This window comes from Naumovozyma castellii, chromosome 2, assembly GCF_000237345.1.
Source record: "Naumovozyma castellii chromosome 2, complete genome".
Classification (NCBI taxonomy): domain Eukaryota; kingdom Fungi; phylum Ascomycota; class Saccharomycetes; order Saccharomycetales; family Saccharomycetaceae; genus Naumovozyma; species Naumovozyma castellii.
The window spans coordinates 176,645-197,437 of record NC_016492.1 but is presented as its reverse complement, the minus strand read 5'-3'; the positions used below and the strand labels follow the sequence as shown (position 1 = coordinate 197,437).

The 20,793-nt window shown below is 36.4% G+C and overlaps 11 protein-coding genes across 11 annotated transcripts; 6 read left to right on the top strand and 5 right to left on the bottom strand.

Moving 5' to 3' along the window:
* Window positions 1-22: 22 nt before the first annotated feature.
* Window positions 23-2,278, bottom strand: TRE2 (putative zinc metalloprotease; the record flags this gene model as incomplete). Its single annotated transcript, XM_003674529.1, has 1 exon — window positions 23-2,278. The coding sequence occupies one exon, from the start codon at window positions 2,276-2,278 to the stop codon at window positions 23-25; it is 2,256 nt and encodes a 751-aa protein (XP_003674577.1).
* Window positions 2,279-3,041: 763 nt separating this feature from the next.
* HNT3 (DNA 5'-adenosine monophosphate hydrolase) lies at window positions 3,042-3,695 on the top strand (the record flags this gene model as incomplete). Its single annotated transcript, XM_003674528.1, has 1 exon — window positions 3,042-3,695. One exon carries the CDS (start codon window positions 3,042-3,044, stop codon window positions 3,693-3,695), a length of 654 nt encoding a protein of 217 aa, XP_003674576.1.
* Window positions 3,696-3,751: 56 nt separating this feature from the next.
* On the bottom strand, window positions 3,752-5,032 carry RPT4 (proteasome regulatory particle base subunit RPT4; the record flags this gene model as incomplete). The annotated part of the gene is made up of 1 exon (XM_003674527.1): window positions 3,752-5,032. One exon carries the CDS (start codon window positions 5,030-5,032, stop codon window positions 3,752-3,754), a length of 1,281 nt encoding a protein of 426 aa, XP_003674575.1.
* Window positions 5,033-5,290: 258 nt separating this feature from the next.
* On the top strand, window positions 5,291-6,904 carry GCD1 (translation initiation factor eIF2B subunit gamma; the record flags this gene model as incomplete). The annotated part of the gene is made up of 1 exon (XM_003674526.1): window positions 5,291-6,904. One exon carries the CDS (start codon window positions 5,291-5,293, stop codon window positions 6,902-6,904), a length of 1,614 nt encoding a protein of 537 aa, XP_003674574.1.
* A 420-nt stretch (window positions 6,905-7,324) lies between these two features.
* BUL2 (ubiquitin-ubiquitin ligase BUL2) lies at window positions 7,325-10,249 on the top strand (the record flags this gene model as incomplete). The annotated part of the gene is made up of 1 exon (XM_003674525.1): window positions 7,325-10,249. The coding sequence occupies one exon, from the start codon at window positions 7,325-7,327 to the stop codon at window positions 10,247-10,249; it is 2,925 nt and encodes a 974-aa protein (XP_003674573.1).
* Window positions 10,250-10,401: 152 nt separating this feature from the next.
* COQ5 (2-hexaprenyl-6-methoxy-1,4-benzoquinone methyltransferase) lies at window positions 10,402-11,295 on the bottom strand (the record flags this gene model as incomplete). The annotated part of the gene is made up of 1 exon (XM_003674524.1): window positions 10,402-11,295. One exon carries the CDS (start codon window positions 11,293-11,295, stop codon window positions 10,402-10,404), a length of 894 nt encoding a protein of 297 aa, XP_003674572.1.
* Window positions 11,296-11,919: 624 nt separating this feature from the next.
* On the top strand, window positions 11,920-14,901 carry ZDS2 (Zds2p; the record flags this gene model as incomplete). The annotated part of the gene is made up of 1 exon (XM_003674523.1): window positions 11,920-14,901. One exon carries the CDS (start codon window positions 11,920-11,922, stop codon window positions 14,899-14,901), a length of 2,982 nt encoding a protein of 993 aa, XP_003674571.1.
* A 277-nt stretch (window positions 14,902-15,178) lies between these two features.
* Window positions 15,179-15,526, top strand: NCAS0B01100 (uncharacterized protein; the record flags this gene model as incomplete). The annotated part of the gene is made up of 1 exon (XM_003674522.1): window positions 15,179-15,526. One exon carries the CDS (start codon window positions 15,179-15,181, stop codon window positions 15,524-15,526), a length of 348 nt encoding a protein of 115 aa, XP_003674570.1.
* Window positions 15,527-15,883: 357 nt separating this feature from the next.
* Window positions 15,884-17,071, bottom strand: NCAS0B01090 (alkene reductase; the record flags this gene model as incomplete). Its single annotated transcript, XM_003674521.1, has 1 exon — window positions 15,884-17,071. The coding sequence occupies one exon, from the start codon at window positions 17,069-17,071 to the stop codon at window positions 15,884-15,886; it is 1,188 nt and encodes a 395-aa protein (XP_003674569.1).
* A 1,105-nt stretch (window positions 17,072-18,176) lies between these two features.
* Window positions 18,177-19,232, bottom strand: PML39 (Pml39p; the record flags this gene model as incomplete). The annotated part of the gene is made up of 1 exon (XM_003674520.1): window positions 18,177-19,232. The coding sequence occupies one exon, from the start codon at window positions 19,230-19,232 to the stop codon at window positions 18,177-18,179; it is 1,056 nt and encodes a 351-aa protein (XP_003674568.1).
* Window positions 19,233-19,854: 622 nt separating this feature from the next.
* On the top strand, window positions 19,855-20,526 carry URA5 (orotate phosphoribosyltransferase URA5; the record flags this gene model as incomplete). Its single annotated transcript, XM_003674519.1, has 1 exon — window positions 19,855-20,526. The coding sequence occupies one exon, from the start codon at window positions 19,855-19,857 to the stop codon at window positions 20,524-20,526; it is 672 nt and encodes a 223-aa protein (XP_003674567.1).
* Between the last annotated feature and the right edge of the window lie 267 nt (window positions 20,527-20,793).

The window sequence follows — 20,793 nt, the reverse complement described above, 5'->3', positions numbered from 1 at the left end:
GTCATCGACTCATAGTTTGTTGTCATTTAAACATATCTGAAGCAAAATTTAAGGCCGCAGCAACTTCATCTAACTCCCACTGTGCTTTACTCCAATCGGTGGTCATTATGGCATCCCTTACACCGGGAAAACTCCAAGAATCTACCCCGTAATCCATCTTCCAAAGTGTAGGTCCAAAGATCCCGTTCTTATAGTACTTCCTGTCTAGAAGTCCATATTCTGAAACTGTTCTTCTCCCAATATTACTTAATTTATTGTTCCAATTCCATCTTTCCTTTGATACACGAAGCGATTCTTTTCCGTATGCAGATTCATTTTTGGAAACAGATGAATTCCAGTTATGAATGAACTGGTTCCATTCGCTACCAATAGATTTCCATTTCAACATTGCCTTAATTATTTCGTTGAAATTCAATTCTTTCGAGTGATCCTGTTCTATATCTTGTAATAGTTTATCCATAATCTTTACATACTGAACCACATTAAAAGGAATATTTGGTTCATCAACCAATTTCAAAATTATTTCAAATAAAGTCACTAATAAATTAGACAGGTCATTTTGTTTCCCCAGATCCTTCAGTATATCGGATGCTTCATTAAATGAATCAGCATCTGTGTCGATTGGAAGTACTTTATTTCTTATGTCAGGAACGGAGAGGATAGAGACGGGAATCCCATTCGCCATAAATGGAGTCCAATCACCATAATGTTGAACGTGAGAAGTTGATGCGTTATAAGATTTGGAAACAACGCCTTGTAAAAAATCATGCAACAATGGATGCGTTTCTATTTGGAAAGTTTCTTTGGAAGAAATGAACCCTAGCTCACTGATATCTATTATTGAATATATTTCATCTTTTATTGGTAGGAGATTCTCTTCCAGATATGTTGCAGCACCGATAGAATTAAATTCTGAGCCACCCACTGTCATAAAATAAATATTTCTTAATGGTGCCCAATTAAACTTATATCTAACCTTTTGAAACAATTCGGCCAGTGCTATCAATGTTGTCGTACCAAAACTAGGGTAAAGGGCTCCAAAATTTACCGAATTTTTAGAAGCGGTGATAATAATGGATTTGGTAGTTTGCTCCCGACCTCTTATTTTACCAAGGACGTTATAAGTTGGCTGTTTCTCCTTTACTGTAGAATTAACATTAAAAGAAACTGATATTCCTTTACCTAACCCGCTAAATAGCCCATCACCAAAATTAACACCATCTTTAGAAATTAACTTCAATAACTTATGCCCTTGATTATATGATAGTGGGATGGTAGGAATTCTCGGCGTAGATCTTGGCTCGTCATGAGCTGATTTAAGTGCTTTATATCCATGCCAGTCGGCTTTTAATACGTTACCCATTGAGTATTGTGGTAATCCTACAGATTTCATTTGGATAACGTCATCCTTATATTTATCAGAAATGAAAATGATACCCTTAATAGTAACCAGTTCTGATAATAGTATCTGTTCATGAATTAAATCACTGTAAAACACTATCAAAACGTAGTTATGTCTACCAGACCTTATTATTCCATGTTCTAATAATCGCTTGAAATCATCTCTAGAACCCCTATTACCAAATATTAAAGTCGTCTTTTCAATTTCACCATTCCATGCCAGGGGATTGAAGTTTTCCTTACTTAATTCTATATCAAGTACTGGATCTTGATTATTGAATACATGTAAAACATTCTTTTCCTCTTCAGGAAAGTTCATATACCCTTTGTATTCCAACATTTCGACTTCATCCATATTCATTGCCTCTAATGATTTTTTAATGTATTTGGATATAATAACGTCACCTTTCGTTCCAGAAAGGCATGGCATACTAGAAATGTATTCCCATTTCGTTTCAAAGCTATTCAGATCAATGCTCTCCTTTACATAATTCAATAGTAGATCATGATCACTAAAACCACCGTCTTGTGTCTTATACAAATGCAAAATCCAAACCACGATGCAGATAAAGAAGATGTATAGAAATCGCCTTATTATTGGTACATTCCCCACTTTACTAAGATAGGAATCAAATTTCATCGAGACCATTTGTTGGATTTCATTCATGGGGTCCAATACATGGACCTTCATCGGCGTCAAAATATTTTCAGTAATGCTTGTATTGATGTCTCGTATCCTTGTCCTTATGGTTTTTGTCTCTTCGTCCTCGTCTACTTCCTCAATTATCATCAGTTCCATGGGGGACGGTATGACAGCATCCTCTTGCGATTCATCGGTACCTGTTATTGGGACCGGATTATATCCATTCGTAGACATATATTTACTTTGATGATCTTGAGAAAGTGAGAGTTATCCTATTAGAGCAAAATTCCTTAAGTGATGAGTCGTATCGTGGCTTAACAGTTAACGTGGAGATTTATGTTGTTGTCCTTTTTCGGAAATGGTTATGCGCCAACGTTCAACGAACAAACTTCAATATTGGAAACGAGGGAAAATAGTGTCAGCAGAGGAGACAAGATCCCTTCAAGTTGAGGTCTTGGGTTCCTTGAGGTCAATGTAGCTAGAGATCAATTTGTTGAACTAAGAGAATTTTTTTTTTAACATTTCATGATTTCCCTCCCCTTTGCGAGATGAGTACCTACTACATGATCATTACATGTGGGAATTTATAAATCATATTTTTAAGTTTCAAGTAGTTTCAAGTAGTTTTCAGATCTTATTGAATAGTTGTCATTAAAAAATTAGTGGATTTATGTAACGCGATAGCAGTTTATTGACCAACATAATCATGGTTAACTACTTCAAATCTAGTTGTATACGCAGTATATTTATACATATAGATTCGATCAATTATAATGGCATTTTTCTTCCCTCAATATGTAGTAAACTATATCTCTCTGGAAAAAATAGAAAGATTGATATGATTTTTTGAATGCATTTGAGAACGTTCTCTAGGGATCATAGCAACCTGGTCTCTCGACTTTAAATACTGATTGCGGACTTCTCGAGAAAGAAAAATATTACACTATTGTGACAATACAACTTTAAACAACCAAGTGATTGTAGCAGAAGATACAAGATGATGCCATGGAGGTTTGCCTTGAAGCAGTACATTGTCCATCCAGAAAGAACTCCAGCTAGCCAATTGATATATTATAATGATAAAGTCAGCATCATCAATGATGGGTTCCCAAAATCTATATGTCATCTACTGGTAATGCCGAGAGATTCAAATCTTACTAAGAAACACCCCACAGTAAGTCTTACAGAGGATATCAAAGCTGAGTTATGGCCGTATGTGGAGATGGCACAGAATCACATTTTCGAAACGTTTACGAATGAATATGAACTGGTTGAACCTATCCCTAATTGTTTCGAAACCATTGAAGATTTCCGTGATAAAGAGACCTTCATCAACAATTTTATACAAGTTGGTGTTCACAGTGTACCTTCCATGGGGAATTTACATATTCATGTCATTACTAAGGACTTTCATTCTGATAATTTGAAAAGGAAGAATCATTACATTTCCTTTACTACTACATTTTTTAAGAAATGGGAAGAATTGCCCCTAAGTGAAATCCCTGACAGAGATTATATGATTAATGAGGTGATTAAACATCACGATCTAATATGTAGTTATTGTGGTAAAAATTTCTTTAATAAGTTTGCTAAATTGAAATCACATTTAGATGACGAATTTACATTGCATTTTAAAAAAAAAATTGAGTAATAGGATAGTCGTGATTGTTTTTATTCATAGATATAAACGTAAGAAGTAAATAGTTATTATAATTTTTGATATTCTAAAGAACCTTCCAACTTTTTCACTTCTGCCACTTTCCTTACAGCTTTCATTAAATCTTCAGGTATAATATGGTCACGGTCATCTCTAATGGCAAAGAACCCAGCTTCAGTGGCACAATTACGAATATCAGCACCATTAAACCCATCACTCATCTTTACAGCAGCTTCAAAATCAAAGTCACCTTGCTTCTTGACCTTTGCAGTATGAATTTTAAAAATTTCTAATCTCCCCGCTTCATTAGGTAATGGAATTTCCACTTTTCTATCCAATCTACCAGGTCTTAATAATGCAGGATCTAATGTGTCAGGTCTATTAGTTGCCATAATAATCTTAGTTTGACCTAAATTATCAAACCCATCCATTTGACTCAATAATTCCATCAAAGTTCTTTGGATTTCACGATCTGCTGATGTACCTTCACTAAATCTACGACCACCAATGGCATCTATTTCATCCATAAAGATAATACAAGGTTCGTGTTCTTTAGCATATGCAAACATTTCTCTGATGATACGAGCGGATTCACCAATATATTTATCCACGATCCCTGATGCAGGAGAAAAGATGAAATTGGCACCGATGGTTGCAGCCACAGCTTTAGCCAATAATGTTTTCCCTGTACCTGGAGGACCATAAAGTAATACACCCTTTGGTGGTTTAATACCGACTCTTTGGAAAATTTCAGGATTTTTCAAGGGTAACTCAATGACTTCTCTTAATTCTCTAATTTGTTCAGTCAACCCACCAATTCCATCGAATGAAATCTCACCTTGTTCAAAACTGGTCATATTATAAACTAAAGGATCAGTTTCACGTGGTAATATTCTCATAATAGTCAACGTAGTAATGTCTAAAGTGACTCTAACACCTTTCTTTAATTTGGAGCGATCCACGGAATTTCTTACACCGACAATATAACGAGGCCCTGACGATGCCTTAACAATATATTTCTCCTCGGATAATTCCTTCATGACTTCACCGATCAATTGTCCAATACTTTGTAGTGCCTTAATATCATTTTCAGTCTTGTCATATAATTTCTCCAAATTTCGTATATTTTGGCGACGTTGTTTCAATTGATCGTCGTAACGTCTGTGTTCCAATAGCTTCTTCTTGAATTGTCCCAAAGCTTTGTTACGTGCCTCTTGTTCTGGATCTATTCTTGGAGGTTCTTCCTCTGGCACTGCGGCGGTTGCATTGTTATCGTTGCTGTTGTCTTCTCCTCCTAGGGCAGCCAATAGCGGGTCCTGTTCTTCACTCATTAGCAGTTATTTCCTTGGTTCCTCCTTGGTTATTCACTTATGATAGTGTGTGCTAACCTATCCATTCGTATCCATTTAAGTAGGGAACCAAAATTTCGGTGGCAAAAAATCGTGCGGGTTACCCTCCGGTGAAAAATTTCAATGAGCAACGTTGTTCGAACAATTGATAATTTGACTAGCTGAACATCAACTACAAATAAAGATGGAACTACAACAACATTGATCCGATCTATAGATTCAAATAGCTAGCAAAGCAATATGCAAATCCAGGCATTTATTTTTTGCGGTAAGGGCCACAATTTGGCCCCCTTCACGCACCTAAACCATTTTAACAACATGGTCAATCCTCCCACTACGTCTTCCACTTCGACACCACATTCACCTTTCTTACCAAAGGCTCTATTACCCATTGCAAATAGGCCAATGATAGAATATGTCCTCGATTGGTGTGATCAGGCAGATTTCAAAGAGATTAACATTGTCGCTCACGTGGACGAAATGGAGACCATTAAAGATGGGTTGAAACCATTCTTAGCATTGAGAGAACAACAATTCGACCTGATCTCTAAGGCATTGTCAGCATCAAATCATACTCATCATTTGCAATCCTTGAAACCTATCAATTTCATTCCTTCTAAGACTTCATCCACGGGTGAATCATTACAAAAGGAACTATTAGACAAGATTAAGTCAGATTTTATTCTCTTACCTTGTGATTTTATTACAGATATCCCTCCTCAGATTCTTATCGACCAATTCCAAAATAGAGATGATGAAAATCTGGCCATGACTGTTTACTATAAAAACTCATTGGAAGCTAATATTAGTGATAAGAAGCAATTGAAAAAGCAACGAAATTTCTTCACTATTTACAGTGAAAATGAAGACTCCGATGAACAACCTGTCCTACTAGACATTTATTCTAAGGACGACGTCACGAGGAGTAAATATTTGCAAATTAGAACACATTTACTTTGGAAATATCCAAATTCAACTGTATCCACTAAATTAGTCAATTCCTCCATATATTTCTGTTCCTATGAATTGGCAAAGCTATTAAACGCGTCCAATTCCACTTCCACTTCAAATAATGTCGTTGGAAGCAACATGTCCAATGGATACATTAACAACGAGGAAACAGAAAAGAAGAACAGTAATAACAGTAATGACACGACAACAATAAATCCATCGTATTTTAAGAAATCAAACACGTTGATACCGGACTCTATCAATTGCAACAAACCACTATCGAAGTTATTCAGAGATTTAGGTAGAAGATCATGGCAACATTCCAAGCCAAGAGAAACAATATCCATATTCATCTTACCCACTGTTTCATTCTTCATTAGATCCAATAATTTGATCAATTTAATGGAAGCCACTAGATTCGTCTTAAAGATTAAATCTCATGCGATCCCCACACAGGCCTCATCATCCATTGGTGCAGATGCCCTCGTGGACCCATCATGTAAGATTATGGAAAAGAGCAGTGTGAAATTGTCCTCCGTTGGTTCAGATGGGTTCATTGGTTCCAAATCACGTATTGCAGGTAGTATTTTGCTGAATAATGTCCATGTGGATGATGACGTGATCTTGGAGAATTGTATAGTGGGACCTCATGCCAGAATTGGTAAGAAATCTAAATTAACCAACTGTTATGTGGAAGGTAACTACATAGTTGACATGAAGGGAGTCTTTAAAGGTGAAACTTTGTCAAGATTGATCCTTGATGATGATGAATTTGGCAGTGAAGCCGCATACAGTTCGGATGAAAGTGGTGACTATGATGAGGAAGAGTCAGATGAAGACAGTGACGAAGAGGAGTATTACGAAGATGAAGATTTTGAAGATGATGGATTATTTGAACGTTAAATTAGATCTACTGCATTTAAAGACATATAGATAAAATGAATTAAATATATTATATTACACTTTACTTTACTTTATTGCACAACATCGGCATGAAAACCAAGAGTATTTGTCTTTCTATGACTATGAAGAAGGTGTATTCCCTTCATTCGCTGATTATTAGCGATGCGTGCCTTTCATTGACAATTGTCGAGGCGAGGAATTTTTTTTCCTTTTCATATGCATCTTTCAAAAATCTGATTGAATATTTACTTTCTGAGATAACGTTTCAGGTGTACATACAGGGTTCGCACATTGCTTATATATCAGGCATCGGTAGCTACAGGTACGTGCGGAACCACCAAATCATAGTGTTGCAAGTCAATCCTGCAAATTTGCTCCAAATAAACAAAGGCGATCGTCCCTTATTTAATCGCCAGATCAATGCCCAGACAACCTCCAAGAAACCAAGGGTTATTACATTCTACTAATAGTCGTAGACCCCCTCTATTGTCCTCACTATCTTCCACCAATCCACATCATCATCAACGTGCTGCTATCAAAACTCAACAAAATGCTATGGACGATAATGAAAATATTACGCATAAGAGTGCGTCGACTACCAACTTGCAAATGTTGGGTAGATCAGAACTATCTCGTGGTGTCACGAAGGAAACCACATTAGTGAACATTGAACCTCCATACTATTTTGATTATAATCCCAATGAAAATAATCAATCAAGTACAGAAACCTCTAGAAATTTAAAGAACGGCACCCATGGAAGCACCGACAATTTATTAGTGGATGTATTGCCGTCTTTTGATATGTACAACGTCTTACATAGACATATCCCTCAGGGGAATGTTAATCCAGATATACATGATTTTCCACCAACTTATCAGGAAGTACAGACGCATCGTGATCCAGTATTGTCTCATGATATAGCAGATGTTGGCGCGGCTACCACGGCGACGACGACGCCCAATACTACATCTCTAGATCATCGAGTGGAGATACTACAGGATTCAACTCAGGCAGCACCTACTCTTTCTTCTACGATGGTTAACTTGAACAACTTACACCCTTTGAACACACGACACTATAACATATCGAATGGCGCAGATCTTAATAGTTCACAATCAAGAGCTTCTTTAACCATGCATGACTTGAATATGCAAATAGAAGATGATTTGAATGATTCAGACAGTATCATTATAGATAGACTGTACACTTTACCCAAATTGGCTACACCCGTAGATGTTGAAATCAGAGTCACCAAGGATGTCTCAAAGCCCCATGCTAAGAATGAAGAGGAATCGATTTTAAAAGAGTACACTTCCGGCGATATCATTCATGGTTATTGCACTATCGAAAATAGATCTTCAAAACGGTTGAAATTTGAAATGTTTTACGTCACATTGGAAGCTTATATTTCCATTATTGATCGCAAAAAGGGTAAACGAGTAGTTAAACGATTCTTGAGAATGGTGGACTTGAGTGCAAGCTGGTCATATACAACTATTGATTTAGGTTCAGGTATTAATGTGCTTCCTGGTCAATTAGATAGATATGATAATACCATTATCGGCCTCGAAAATAATAGAATTTTGGAACCTAATACTAAATATAAAAAATTCTTTATGTTCAAATTGCCTAATCAATTATTAGACGTTACCTGTAAGCATGAACAGTATGCTCACTGTTTATTACCTCCAAGTTTTGGTATCGATAGTTATAAAAATGGAGGAAAATATTCTCAAATTAAGGTAAATAGTGTACTTGGGTGTGGTCATTTGGGTGTTAAAGGTTCTCCCATTTTAACCTCAGATCTTTGTGATGAAGATGTTTCCATTAATTATACGATTGACGCAAGGATTGTTGGGAAGGATAAGAAATCTCAGAAATTGAATATCATGAAAGAAAAGGAATATAATTTAAGAGTGATACCATTTGGCTTCACATCTACAATGACTAACCGAAATGTTTACTCTAAACAATTAAAAGATTTGCAATTATTGATTCAAGAAAGAATTAATGCCTTAGAAGCTGTATTTGCTAAGCTGAAGAATAATGAACCAATAACAACTTCAGATTTACATTCCACAGACTTAAGTGGGACAATCGATAGTAATACTGATCTTGATTCAGAGGAAATTTTAAGAAGAAAATTGGATCAACTACACATTAATAACAGACTTGATGATAATTGTAATTTGTTTAACAATTTCAAGAGTATGTCTCCGAAAGAAAATACAGTAGAATCTGAACTAAGGTATAAAGCTAAAGTTAAACATAAATCAACACCAACTTTAAACAGTGGGTTCTTCTCAGGATTTTTGGGTGGTAGTGGGTCTTCATCCACTTCTGTGACTTCAGGCCTTGAAGAACGCACCTCTTCCTCAACAACTCTTAATACAGATCATTCGTCTTCTAAAATTCAAAACAGTAATCACAGCTCATCATTGCAGGCTCCGAAGTATGCTTTAAGTGAATCTCATTCCTCAACCAAGTCTGGAATAATTGTCTTAACTACGAAGATTCCACAGAAATCAGTACTTTACCATTCTCCTTCGTTACTAAGGAAGACCAATCGATTCGAAAATAAAAATCATCATGATCAAGAAAATTGGTTAAGGTTATCCAAATGGGTTCCTGAAAATGAAAGTGAACCTTTAACCAAATTAGATATTCAATTGACTTGTATTCAATCTAACAATAGTTTGCCTCATAACCCACCTCAGATACATTCTGTTACTACTGAATTGATATGTATAAATGCCAAATCTGACAGTTCTATTCCAATCAAGTTACATTCAGAGTTACTTATGGACACAGAAAAAATGATGGAAGTTAAGGAAACATTCAAAAAGTTTTATAAATTGATGTTGGAGTATAAGAAGAAATTCAAAGAAAATTCTGAGAAATTGAACGAGTTATACAACGTGAACCGCACCATTGCCACTATGAGAGAATTAAAATTTACTGATTTTATATCTGCTCAGATGAGTAATGACATGGAGAGCATGCATAGTCTAGAGGTAGAAGTTACTAACTTGCATGATGTTTTCGTTAAACAACCTCCAAAACCTGATGCAGAAGACAGTGGTTTCTTGAAGTTAAAACCCAATAATAATGAACAAAATACTGGAACTACTCAGTGGTTGAAAAAACATTCATCACAGTATGAAAGAAAGCTTGTAGTTAACCTCGCTATCAATGAAAGAGACATGAAGGAAACTCTAATTCCAAATTTTGAGAGTTGTTTATGTTGTAGATTTTATTGTATTAGGGTGAATGTCAAGTTTGAAAATCATATTGGAGTAGCGACTATTGACGTTCCGGTTTCCATAAAGAACCTGAGGGCATAGTGATAATATTATCCTGGTTCAAAACAAAGTGCACTAATATATTCTTAGATAAATTTTTATATTATAGACCATAAATAAATAAAAGACTATTTTTTTAAAAATGGGAAATGCTCTTGAAATTTGTATTTATATACACGTAACTCAGATTTCGGTTAGACTTTTACCCCCCAATGGATAGCACATACACCAGATGTTAGATTTTCGTAACCCACAGACTTGAATCCAGCCTTTTCGATCATAGATTTGAAAGTTTCTTGATCGGGGAATCTTTCAATTGATTCCACTAGATATTGATAAGAATCGAAATCGTCAGCAATTACAGATCCCATCACAGGTAATACTTTAGCCCATTGTTGGTACCCCCAATCCATTAACTGATTGTCAATTTTAGAGAACTCTAGACAATAAAATAACCCACCAGGTTTCAATACTCTATAGGCGGTATTTAAACCAGCTTGAATATTGGTGAAGTTTCTAATACCAAAAGAGACAGTGTATATATCCTTGGAATTCGATTCAATCTTTTCTAATTTTTCACCATTCTGGACCATAAATCTGACTCTTGGGTCCTGATAATATCTACCCAACTCATAAGCTCTCTTTTCACCCTCTTTCAACATATCAGCGTTGATATCTACTATATCCATCTTGGATACTCTATCCTGGTGGATTTCATTAGCGTAATCCAGAATACCAAAGGCAATATCACCAGAGCCACCAGCCACATCAATAAATTCTAAAGGTTGCTTTGAATTACGTCTCATTCCCGGATCCAATTTATTAATGAAATGGTGTTTCCATAACCTGTGGATCCCCAATGACATAACGTCATTCATAATATCGTACTTGGAAGCAACTGATGAAAACACATGACCTACCATTTTCTCCTTCTCAGTAGTGGGGACTGTCTTGGAACCAAAATGGGTAGTGGTCGGAGAATCAGGGGAGGATGGTGGTGCGGACGATAGTAATCGTAATAATGTGGAGGTTCTCGCCAATCGAGATCCCTTCAAGAGAGGTCTTGAAATTGTAACTGGACCTAGCATATTGTTACTCTGGATCTGATTCTAGCTGGTAATTGTCTTCTGTAGTAACCCCTCTAATAGTATCAATTTGAAGTCCTTGCAATTAATTTTTCAAAGCCAGTAATTTGTCGGAGCAACCACGCCCAGAGTTGCAAAAACAATAAAAATGGTCAAAGAAAGGAAGGATAATTTAGAATTGGTAGGACCATAATATCCATCCCACTGGAGGCTCTTTTTGTATTTATGCCCTGTAGAGGCAATCAAAATTGTGTATAATACGCGTAATCATTTGTGACACCGCAACGCCCTCTGCGGGTAACGGCCAGCAGTGTTCTGACGCGTCTCAGGTTTCTTTTACACATGAAGAAGATATCCTGGAATGTATGGATCATCATTTACTCGCTGGAACAGTGAACAGAAGAAGAACTGAGCATTGACGACTGTACTCGTTCATCCCACACTATCCACCACTTTATTTGAGACCTGCGGGACTCTATATCCATTCCTTTATCAATATATTTCGCTATATTACTGCATCGTGAAGTTTAACAGCATTCCCTTCATTCGAAAAAGAACAACATTCCGTGTTTTATATTCTTCAAATCCAAATTTATATCATACCCCAACTGAATCTCTCATCAAGATATGGAACATAACACCAATCTATTGCCTCTTAGAAAAACTAGTGGCTCATTACAAACTCAGAGAGATAAGCGTAAATCCGAAGTATTAATCGCCGCTCAATCACTAGATAATGAAGTTCAAAGTGTGAAGAATCTTAAAAGATTATCCATCGGTTCGATGGATTTACTGATAGATCCAGAACTAGAATTTAGAGTTAATAACGATAAATCAAATCAATCTACCCCTATCGGTAGTTATGAACGAAGTAATGAGAATCTAGAACAGATAAATGAACCAGAAGATAACGAGAATGACGAAAGTAGTGTGAGTATAGATGATAGTATCGAACTAACCCAGACGGAATATTTGCATGACGCCTCCGTACCACAAACTAATAGGACGGTAACACCTGAAGAACCATCTCACAGGAGCATGAGTGGCGCTGGATCTCTAAAGAGGAATGGTTCTTCCATATCAAAAAGGAAGCTTCCATTTATTTCCACAGGAATGAGTGCGGCTCCTACATCGCACTTATCTCCGTCATCGACATCAACGTCTTCGTCTTCTTCTTCCTCATCCAATAGTGCATCTTCGTCGCCTGACGATTTGACCAAGAACTTATTGTGGGTTCCTGCAAATCAGCATCCTAATGTAAAACCAGAGAATTACCTGGAATTAGTGCAGGATACGCTACAAAATATTCATTTGGAAGAACCTGCATCTTCTTTACAGCATGAAAATGAGAAAAGTAACAATAATAAGGAAAACATAGATATAAGTAAAAGCAATATGTCCGAGGAAGAACCTATTGATAGGCATCCTCAATCCTTAGACAAGACATTCTTAGAAATAACAAACAGAAACCGATCATTAGTACGAAGACCATCAAGGTTAAGAACATCATATACAGAATTCGAGGAAGACGACTACAGTAATAGCGAAGAAAGTGAGGCCAAGACGAATGAATCACAATTATCATCAAGAGAAGAGAAGCCGTTCTTATTTAATGATCGCAATGGGTTGAATCAATTAAGAAACTTCTCTCAAAGATCTGTTTCGTTGAAAGACATTACTGAAGAACTAACTAACATCTCTAATAAAGCAGGATTAACTGATTCTGACGCTATTACCTTAGCGAGGACTTTGAGTATGGCCAGTTCCTTCTCTGATGGCAATGTAAACCTTGGAAAAAGTAAACTCCAAAATGAATCCAATGAAGAAAGTGAATTTGCATCAAATATGTTCATGAAGAATGGACTAACAATACCAGAACGATCCTCGTTAAGAAGAAGTAAATTTAATACCTACAGAATAAGATCAACATCATCATCCACTTCTACAAGAGAGAAGACATCGCCATTACTGCAATCATCCTCCTTTGCAAGACAAGAGGCTGATACCGATGACCTTCAGAGATCTCCTGTCAGCTTTACAAATAGAGATTCGTATCTAGCAACAACAACTTCATCACCGGGCTCTATTAGTGATTTGTATGATCACTATCAAGATAATGCTGAATCAAAACAAGGAAATGATAATGATAATGAAGCTCGACAGGGGGATCTAAGTCATGCATCTATTTCCCAAGAAAGTAGCTTTCTTTCAAATGAAAGCTCCAATGATAGTATTTTGGTAAAACCCCTAGGTTCCAAGTCTATGATTCATGAAAATTTGGATAACGGACAAGATCATGATGATGATCAACCAGCTTATCAAAAAGTTTCAAAGTTAAATCCCACAATACCAGACACAAGCCGTTCCAAACATAAAAGAAACGGCTGGTCATGGTCAGGAAATAGAGCAAACTCAGAAGAAGACGCCACTGTACTTGTAAATAGTCAAGATGAAGATCAAACTGGATATACAGATCAGAAATCAAAGTCACGCCATCGTCCTATTTTGGCTCGTTCCCGTGATCATCTCAAGATCAATAAAGAGGCAGAACTACCGAAAGAATCTCATAAGAGGGAAACTATTGAAAAACGGTTTGTGAAGTTATTTAGAAGAAAGGGGCATGATAACGGTAATAAACAACAAGTTTTGAAAAAGAAATCTTCTTCTTCGACTTTATCTAAATTTCAGAAACAGATATCGAAAAAAAATCAGGTTACAACAGAAGAACCTAAAGAGATAACTGTGGAGGTGCAAGAGCCAGAGGAGATTCTAGAGGACACCAACCAAGGAACAAACCGTCAAGACCCATTACGTTTAAGTACTCCCATCATTCCACAGCCTGTTCACTCAATAATCTCTGATACTACTCCAATAGCTGATGGCGATCATGCGCTTTCTAATAAGGATACGGATGATGAGGCGATTGAAGCTTTGCCATCCTTACAGCCTGCAGTTAGTGTTACAAGTACCAAAAATGTGCATCTTTCAGCGAGTATTGTTGAAACTGTTAGAGAATTGGGAGAGGATGATTCGCAAGACATTAGTGGTGGAGATCTTTCTACAGAAGTCGATAATTCGATGTTAGCGGAAAGAAATGTCATGAACTCATCCGATCTTCAATCAATTGAAAATAGTTCTGACGATATAAATACTGGAAATACCATAGAACATGTACTTCCAGCAAGGAAATTAACATTTGCTGATGTTAAAAGGCCTGATAGACCAAATGCCCCAATACAGTTTACAGATAGTGCATTTGGGTTTCCATTACCAATGTTAACAGTTTCAACTGTGATTATGTTCGACCATCGATTAGGTATAAACGTTGAAAGGGCCATTTATAGGTTAAGTCACTTAAAACTGAGTGACTCAAAAAGAGAGTTGCGTCAACAAGTCCTATTAAGTAACTTCATGTATGCTTATTTGAATTTGGTTAACCACACGTTATATATGGAACAGGTAGCCCAACAAGAAACGATGGAAGACGTTGCTATTACTGGAACAGATGTTATAGATTCGGACATTCATGAATCGTCATCTTATGGAACTGGAGTTTATACCACAGAACAGAATAATGCTAATGGAACCATACTCATACCTGAGATCTGATCCGTTAAATAGACTTTTAAACCATGATTTATAAAGTAAATATTTTCTACATATGCATAAAGATTTTTTTTATAATTGTTAAGTATACTTAGAGGGGATGGAAGTTCTGAGAATTTCTGATATGATTGTCGTAAAATGCGAGCTCTGCGCAACTTTGATTTTCCATTGGCATCGAAAAAAAATTGAAAAATTAATGTTAATGATACATGGAAGTTAATGCTACATTAATTCCACATATAAAGACGTCGATTAACAGAAAATAATCCAGAATTTCGAAATGTCCAAGGATAATATGTACCGTATGCTTGTCCTCCTAGAGGAAGAAATGGAAGAACCCGAACTTTTTGATAATGACACTACCGATAGTAAGGCCACTGAACCAAAGAAAACTCATGAATTCATAGAAGAGCTACTTTTGCCATTCGAAGTTAGCGAACTGGATGCGTTAAATAAATGGTTTGATAAATTCGATGAAGAAATCTGTATACCTAACGAAGGTCATATTAAATACGAAATTAGCAGTGATGGTTTGATTGTTTTGCTTTTGGATAAAGAGATTGAAAACGTGATATCAGAAGTAAAGAAATTCATTGATGATAATCAAGATCTTAATGAATCAGAATGAGCAATCACTGACGTAACAATAGCCGACAATATGTTGATCTGAAAACACTTTTCCTGTATACTATATGTGTTCAACTAAAATGATCTTATTACTATGAGTACATTTTTTTACAAACACCACTGTAATGGTTTCAAAACCATTGCACCTATTGCATATTTTTTTATATCCAGTCCAATATATTATAAAGAATGTTTTATTTGGGTCATGTGGACTAAGTAGGACATGACGTTATCTGAAATAATTTTGAAATAATTTTGAGACCCAAATATAATCATTTCTCTTTTATAGATCAAAGAAAACTTCGTAAATATCAGATATATATATATATATATATGTATGTAACATTATATCACACATTTATGCCTTTGTGGCTTCTTCCAAAGTTGGATAATCAGTGTACCCTTCCTTTGAGAATGTGTAAAAGGTATCTCTATCATAAGCATTTAATGGTGCTCCCTTTTCTAAACGGTCTGCCAAGTCTGGATTAGAAATAAAATATCTTCCGTAACCAATTAATGTCCTATCCATTGACACAGCCTTTGTAGTTTCTTCAGGGTTCAAGGTAAAGTTACCTGCTCTGATAATTGGACCCTTCCAAATGGAATATATGAAATCATTTGTACCGTTTTCGTTAGAACCTGCATCGGCATCCACATTCCATGGGGTAACACGTGGTTCGACCAAATGGATATAAGCAATACGTTTACCTTCCTTTGCCCTCTTTTCTAATTCACCGACAAGATAAGCGAATTGAGCAAGCAAGGTTGGGTCAGAACCACCAGACATACCACCATATCTACCCCATGGTGAAAGTCTGATACCAACTCTTTCGGCACCGATAGCATCAATTAACGCGTCAACAACTTCCAAAGCAAAACGAGCTCTGTTTTCAATAGATCCTCCATATTCATCTGTCCTTTTGTTAGAAATTGGATCTAAGAATTGATTCAACAAATAACTGTTGGCACTGTGAATTTCCACACCATCGGCACCAGCATTTACCGAATTCTTTGCACCTTGAATGTAATCTTTGACATATTGTTTAATTTCATCCTTGGTAATACCATGTTGTGGGTTTTTTGCTTCTTTAGCCCTCTGTTCTGTTTCAGCATCAATGTAAAGGTCATCAGAAGCGGAATCATAACGTAAACACGTCTCTTGCCAATGATCAGGGAAAGCTTGTCTACCAAGAACCCACAATTGAGGCCAAACAAAGGACCCATTAGCGTGAATTCTATCAAAGATCTTACTCCACTGTTCAATTTGTTCTTTGGACCAGATACCAGGGGCATTATCGTACCCACCTGATTGAGCAGAAGGGAACACACCTTCAGTGACAATCATGGTTCCCTTTCTCTTGGAACGTTGATCATAGTATTCAGCAGCCCAATCCCTGTTTGGAATGTTTCCTGGGTGGTGGGCTCTCATTCTTGTTAGGCGAGCCATGACCACACGATGTTCAACTTGAGTGTTACCTATCTTAATAGGTTTAAACAAATTAGTGTTTTTTAAGGCAACAGGTTTGAAATCTTTAACTAAAGTCATTGTAAATTGGGATTGTTTGATGTGTTCGTGGAGTTCTCTTTTTCTAATTCTTAGGAGGAAGAGGAATTATTTCTAGACGATTATCTGTCTTCAAGGTCTTCGTTTATATACGATTGGAAGTACATGATTAAAGTAAAACTTTCAAGGCAACAAATAAAAGTAATCAACCTAGATGAAGAAGTACCAAGTAGCTAAAAAAGGTTGAGCTTAGCAATCAAAACGGTGGCTTTTCCGGTAATTCATACACCCCTTCATTGAAATATTATGGGAAATCTCGAGCGGAAGCATTATGGAACAACGGACCGCTCGGTTCCGAGACCCGAGCATTCGAGTGCTTGTATGTCCCTGCGAGTTTTCTCTGGCCTTTTTTGTCGGGCGGATCTCGGTTTGACACATCCCATTCCGTAATCCTCTATTGTATAAATGGTTCTTCCTTGGCCAGACTTGGTATTAATGTTTCCAGCTCATATTCGAATCCCTCTTCAGGGAACGACACACAAAAAAAAACTACAGGGGTTTTTTAGCAATATGTAGGTGTAAGCTAGACGTTTTTGGTGGTGTAGATGTCTGCGAAGCATGCTTGCTTCTGCTAAGGAGTCTATAGATAGTACAGAAGCTCCTGTTTCTTGATCGAAACTTTTATTAACAGTTTGAATATTTAGTGCAAAACTAGAAACCATCAGCATAGAAAATAGTGGGATATCTTTATTTAAGTTGTCAATTCTGTACATGATATTGCCTGAAGTGAAGTCAATGTAATTAAATAATGGCTCTCCCGGCTTTGAAGCTCAGACTTATATGATTCACGTTTGAATCAAAATGTTGTTAAACTTACCAAAGCATCCGTTCCCAAGTATATAGTGGGATTGCTCGAAACCCCGTATTTTGTAAATTACAAGGTAAGTTTTTACAAATGGTTCCCAAACGGTGGTCAAGTCGAGCAGCATTGGATGAACTGTGGAAACAAGCATAAAGTTACCCACAGAACCTTGAAAGAAAGCAGAAAATTGGTCTTTACTTATTTATAACCATTATTCTATGTTTAAACTGCAGGGGTATTTGTTAAAGTTCTTCTTCTAATGAATTGATGAATTTGTCAATTTTTTTAAATTGTCTCTAGGAAGTCATTCATATTTGACAACATTTCCTTTGTGCTTGTTGCGTTATTCTCGAGAGTAAATTTCGATTGATTAAGCAATTGGATAATCAAGTTGGGAAGTTGTTTGGAATCATGATATTTGCACCATGCTTCATGGTCATGGGGACTTAAAGAGATAATATCCCTTAGTGTTCCAGTTGAGACTTTACGCAGACATGACAAGCAGGAAAAAACATATAAAATAGAGGTAGGGTTCCACCCATTTAACAGAAGAACGAGAAACGAATCCTCTTGCTTACATCCAAAGAAGGAACAAATAATATTTAGTTCTTCTGTCGACAATTTAAGACTATCTGAAGCAGCCTTCAGCTTTGAAAAATTACTCCCTCTATTTTCAAGTTCATGTTGGATACGTTCAATGTCAGAGATAATATTAGTTTCTTTCAAGTAATACTCGTCTTCTAGTGGGAATGCGTTTTGTTTCCAGGGACATATATCTGAATGAGAATCAACGACTAAGGTGTGCCAGTACTTCTTATTAAGAGGATTCTCCGTGGATAGTATGTCGTAAACACTCAGTCGTGCTGGTTGTTCCAAATTTAATGTGACAGTTTTCTTGCAACTATGGCAAACACAAGTCAACATACTTTGCTTTAGAACCAAGAAATTCCATCCCTTCAAAGCCAGCATCAGAGGATTCACCCATTTCGCATCCCAACTCAGTAAACTATACCTCGTTGCCTCATATATGCTTTGATATCTCTTCATTACATCCTGTTTTGATCGTACCCTGTAGTTACCAAGTTTCTTTGCTGACGTTTCAACTACATTTTCATACAAAAATGACTTTTCTTGGACCTCTGTAATTAACTGTTTGGTGTTAACACTTAGTATATTCTTATTGAGGTGCGTTTGATGTTTCCGGGGCTTATATTTCCACAACTTTAGTACACCATTGGAGGTTGAAGAGTATCTCCCCTGTTCTGTCGGCAGTACCTTTTCGGATCCATTAAGCAAGCCGCTAAGCTTTTCTAATCTTTCTGGCAAATCCACGTTCTGCATCGTTTGTTTTATTACCAACTCAGGAGGTTGAATTGCCACAATATATAAACTGAGTGCGACTATAATAAAGTAGTTTATCTACCTATGTAACGGTATAGTAGCATTACGTATATGTAGGCATTGTTGACGGCGACATATTGAAAAAATTTGCAATCGTGCAATTCTTGGAATTTCAAATTATCAAACAGCTTTGAGACGTTATAAGGAGCACTATTAACTGACGTCTTTCTCACACGTTATTCTAAACAATTTTGACCGTGGCTATCTATACTCAATTGCTTCTTCTCTTTGAATATCTTTCCATTAACTGAATCTATCTAACCTCGAGGAACATCCTGTCTAAAACTGGCGATCAACCGTTTTATCATTCCCTTTAATTCAAGAAACAGGTATTCTTTCACAGGATCCATTAAGCTTTTATTTGAGCTAAAACACAATCATTCCTTCCCTATCATTTTAAAGATATTTATCTCCAAGTCTTAAGACCGCATAGAATATAGATAATTTACCCTTTTTTTCAAATCTTAAACTAAGGACGTATACTGAAGAACCTGTGCTATTCCAGTTTTTATAGAGTACTATACTTTTCCAGTAACATAATAATAAAAATAATAACTTCTATATGACAATGTTAGAAGATTATCAAAAGAATTTTCTCGATTTGGCGATCGAATGTCAAGCTTTGAAATTTGGTTCATTTACCTTAAAATCTGGTAGAGTCTCACCTTATTTTTTCAATTTGGGCCACTTTAACACTGGTAAACTATTATCAAACTTAGCTACTGCCTATGCTATTGCTATTATCCAATCGGACTTGAAGTTCGATGTCATTTTTGGTCCAGCATATAAGGGGATCCCATTAGCGTCTATTGTATGCGTTAAGTTAGCCGAAATTGGTGGTTCCAAATTTCAAGATATCCAATATGCTTTCAATAGGAAGGAGGCAAAGGACCACGGTGAAGGTGGTAACATTGTAGGTGCATCATTGGAAAATAAGCGAATTTTAATCATTGATGATGTTATGACGGCCGGAACTGCCATTAATGAGGCATTTGAAATTATTGGTGCTGCTAAGGGACAGGTAGTGGGATCCATTATTGCTTTAGACAGACAGGAAATTGTAAACACAGAGGATAAGCAGGGTCTCTCTGCCACACAAACCGTTAGTAAGAGATATGGTATCCCTGTACTAAGCATTGTTGGCTTTTCGAATGTAATTACTTACTTAGAAGGTAGAATTGGTCCAGAAGAAAAGTCCAAGATTGAGCAATATCTTCAAACTTACGGTGCATGAACTCACCACTTTTAATGACATCAAAAAAACAATAAAAACAAAAATAGATCTTTTCCATTCAATTCACGTATAAAAATATTTATCTTTCTTCCATTTCAAAAATATCGTTTGACTTTCTCATATAATTACTTAATTTCTTTTCGGCATCATCATATAAATGCTTTCTGGAACTTTTTTTAAACAAGAAAACACAAAAATAAAGACCGTTCTGATGTCTTCATACTATAGACTAGATAAAATATGCATTTCAAAAATATTGTACTTGTT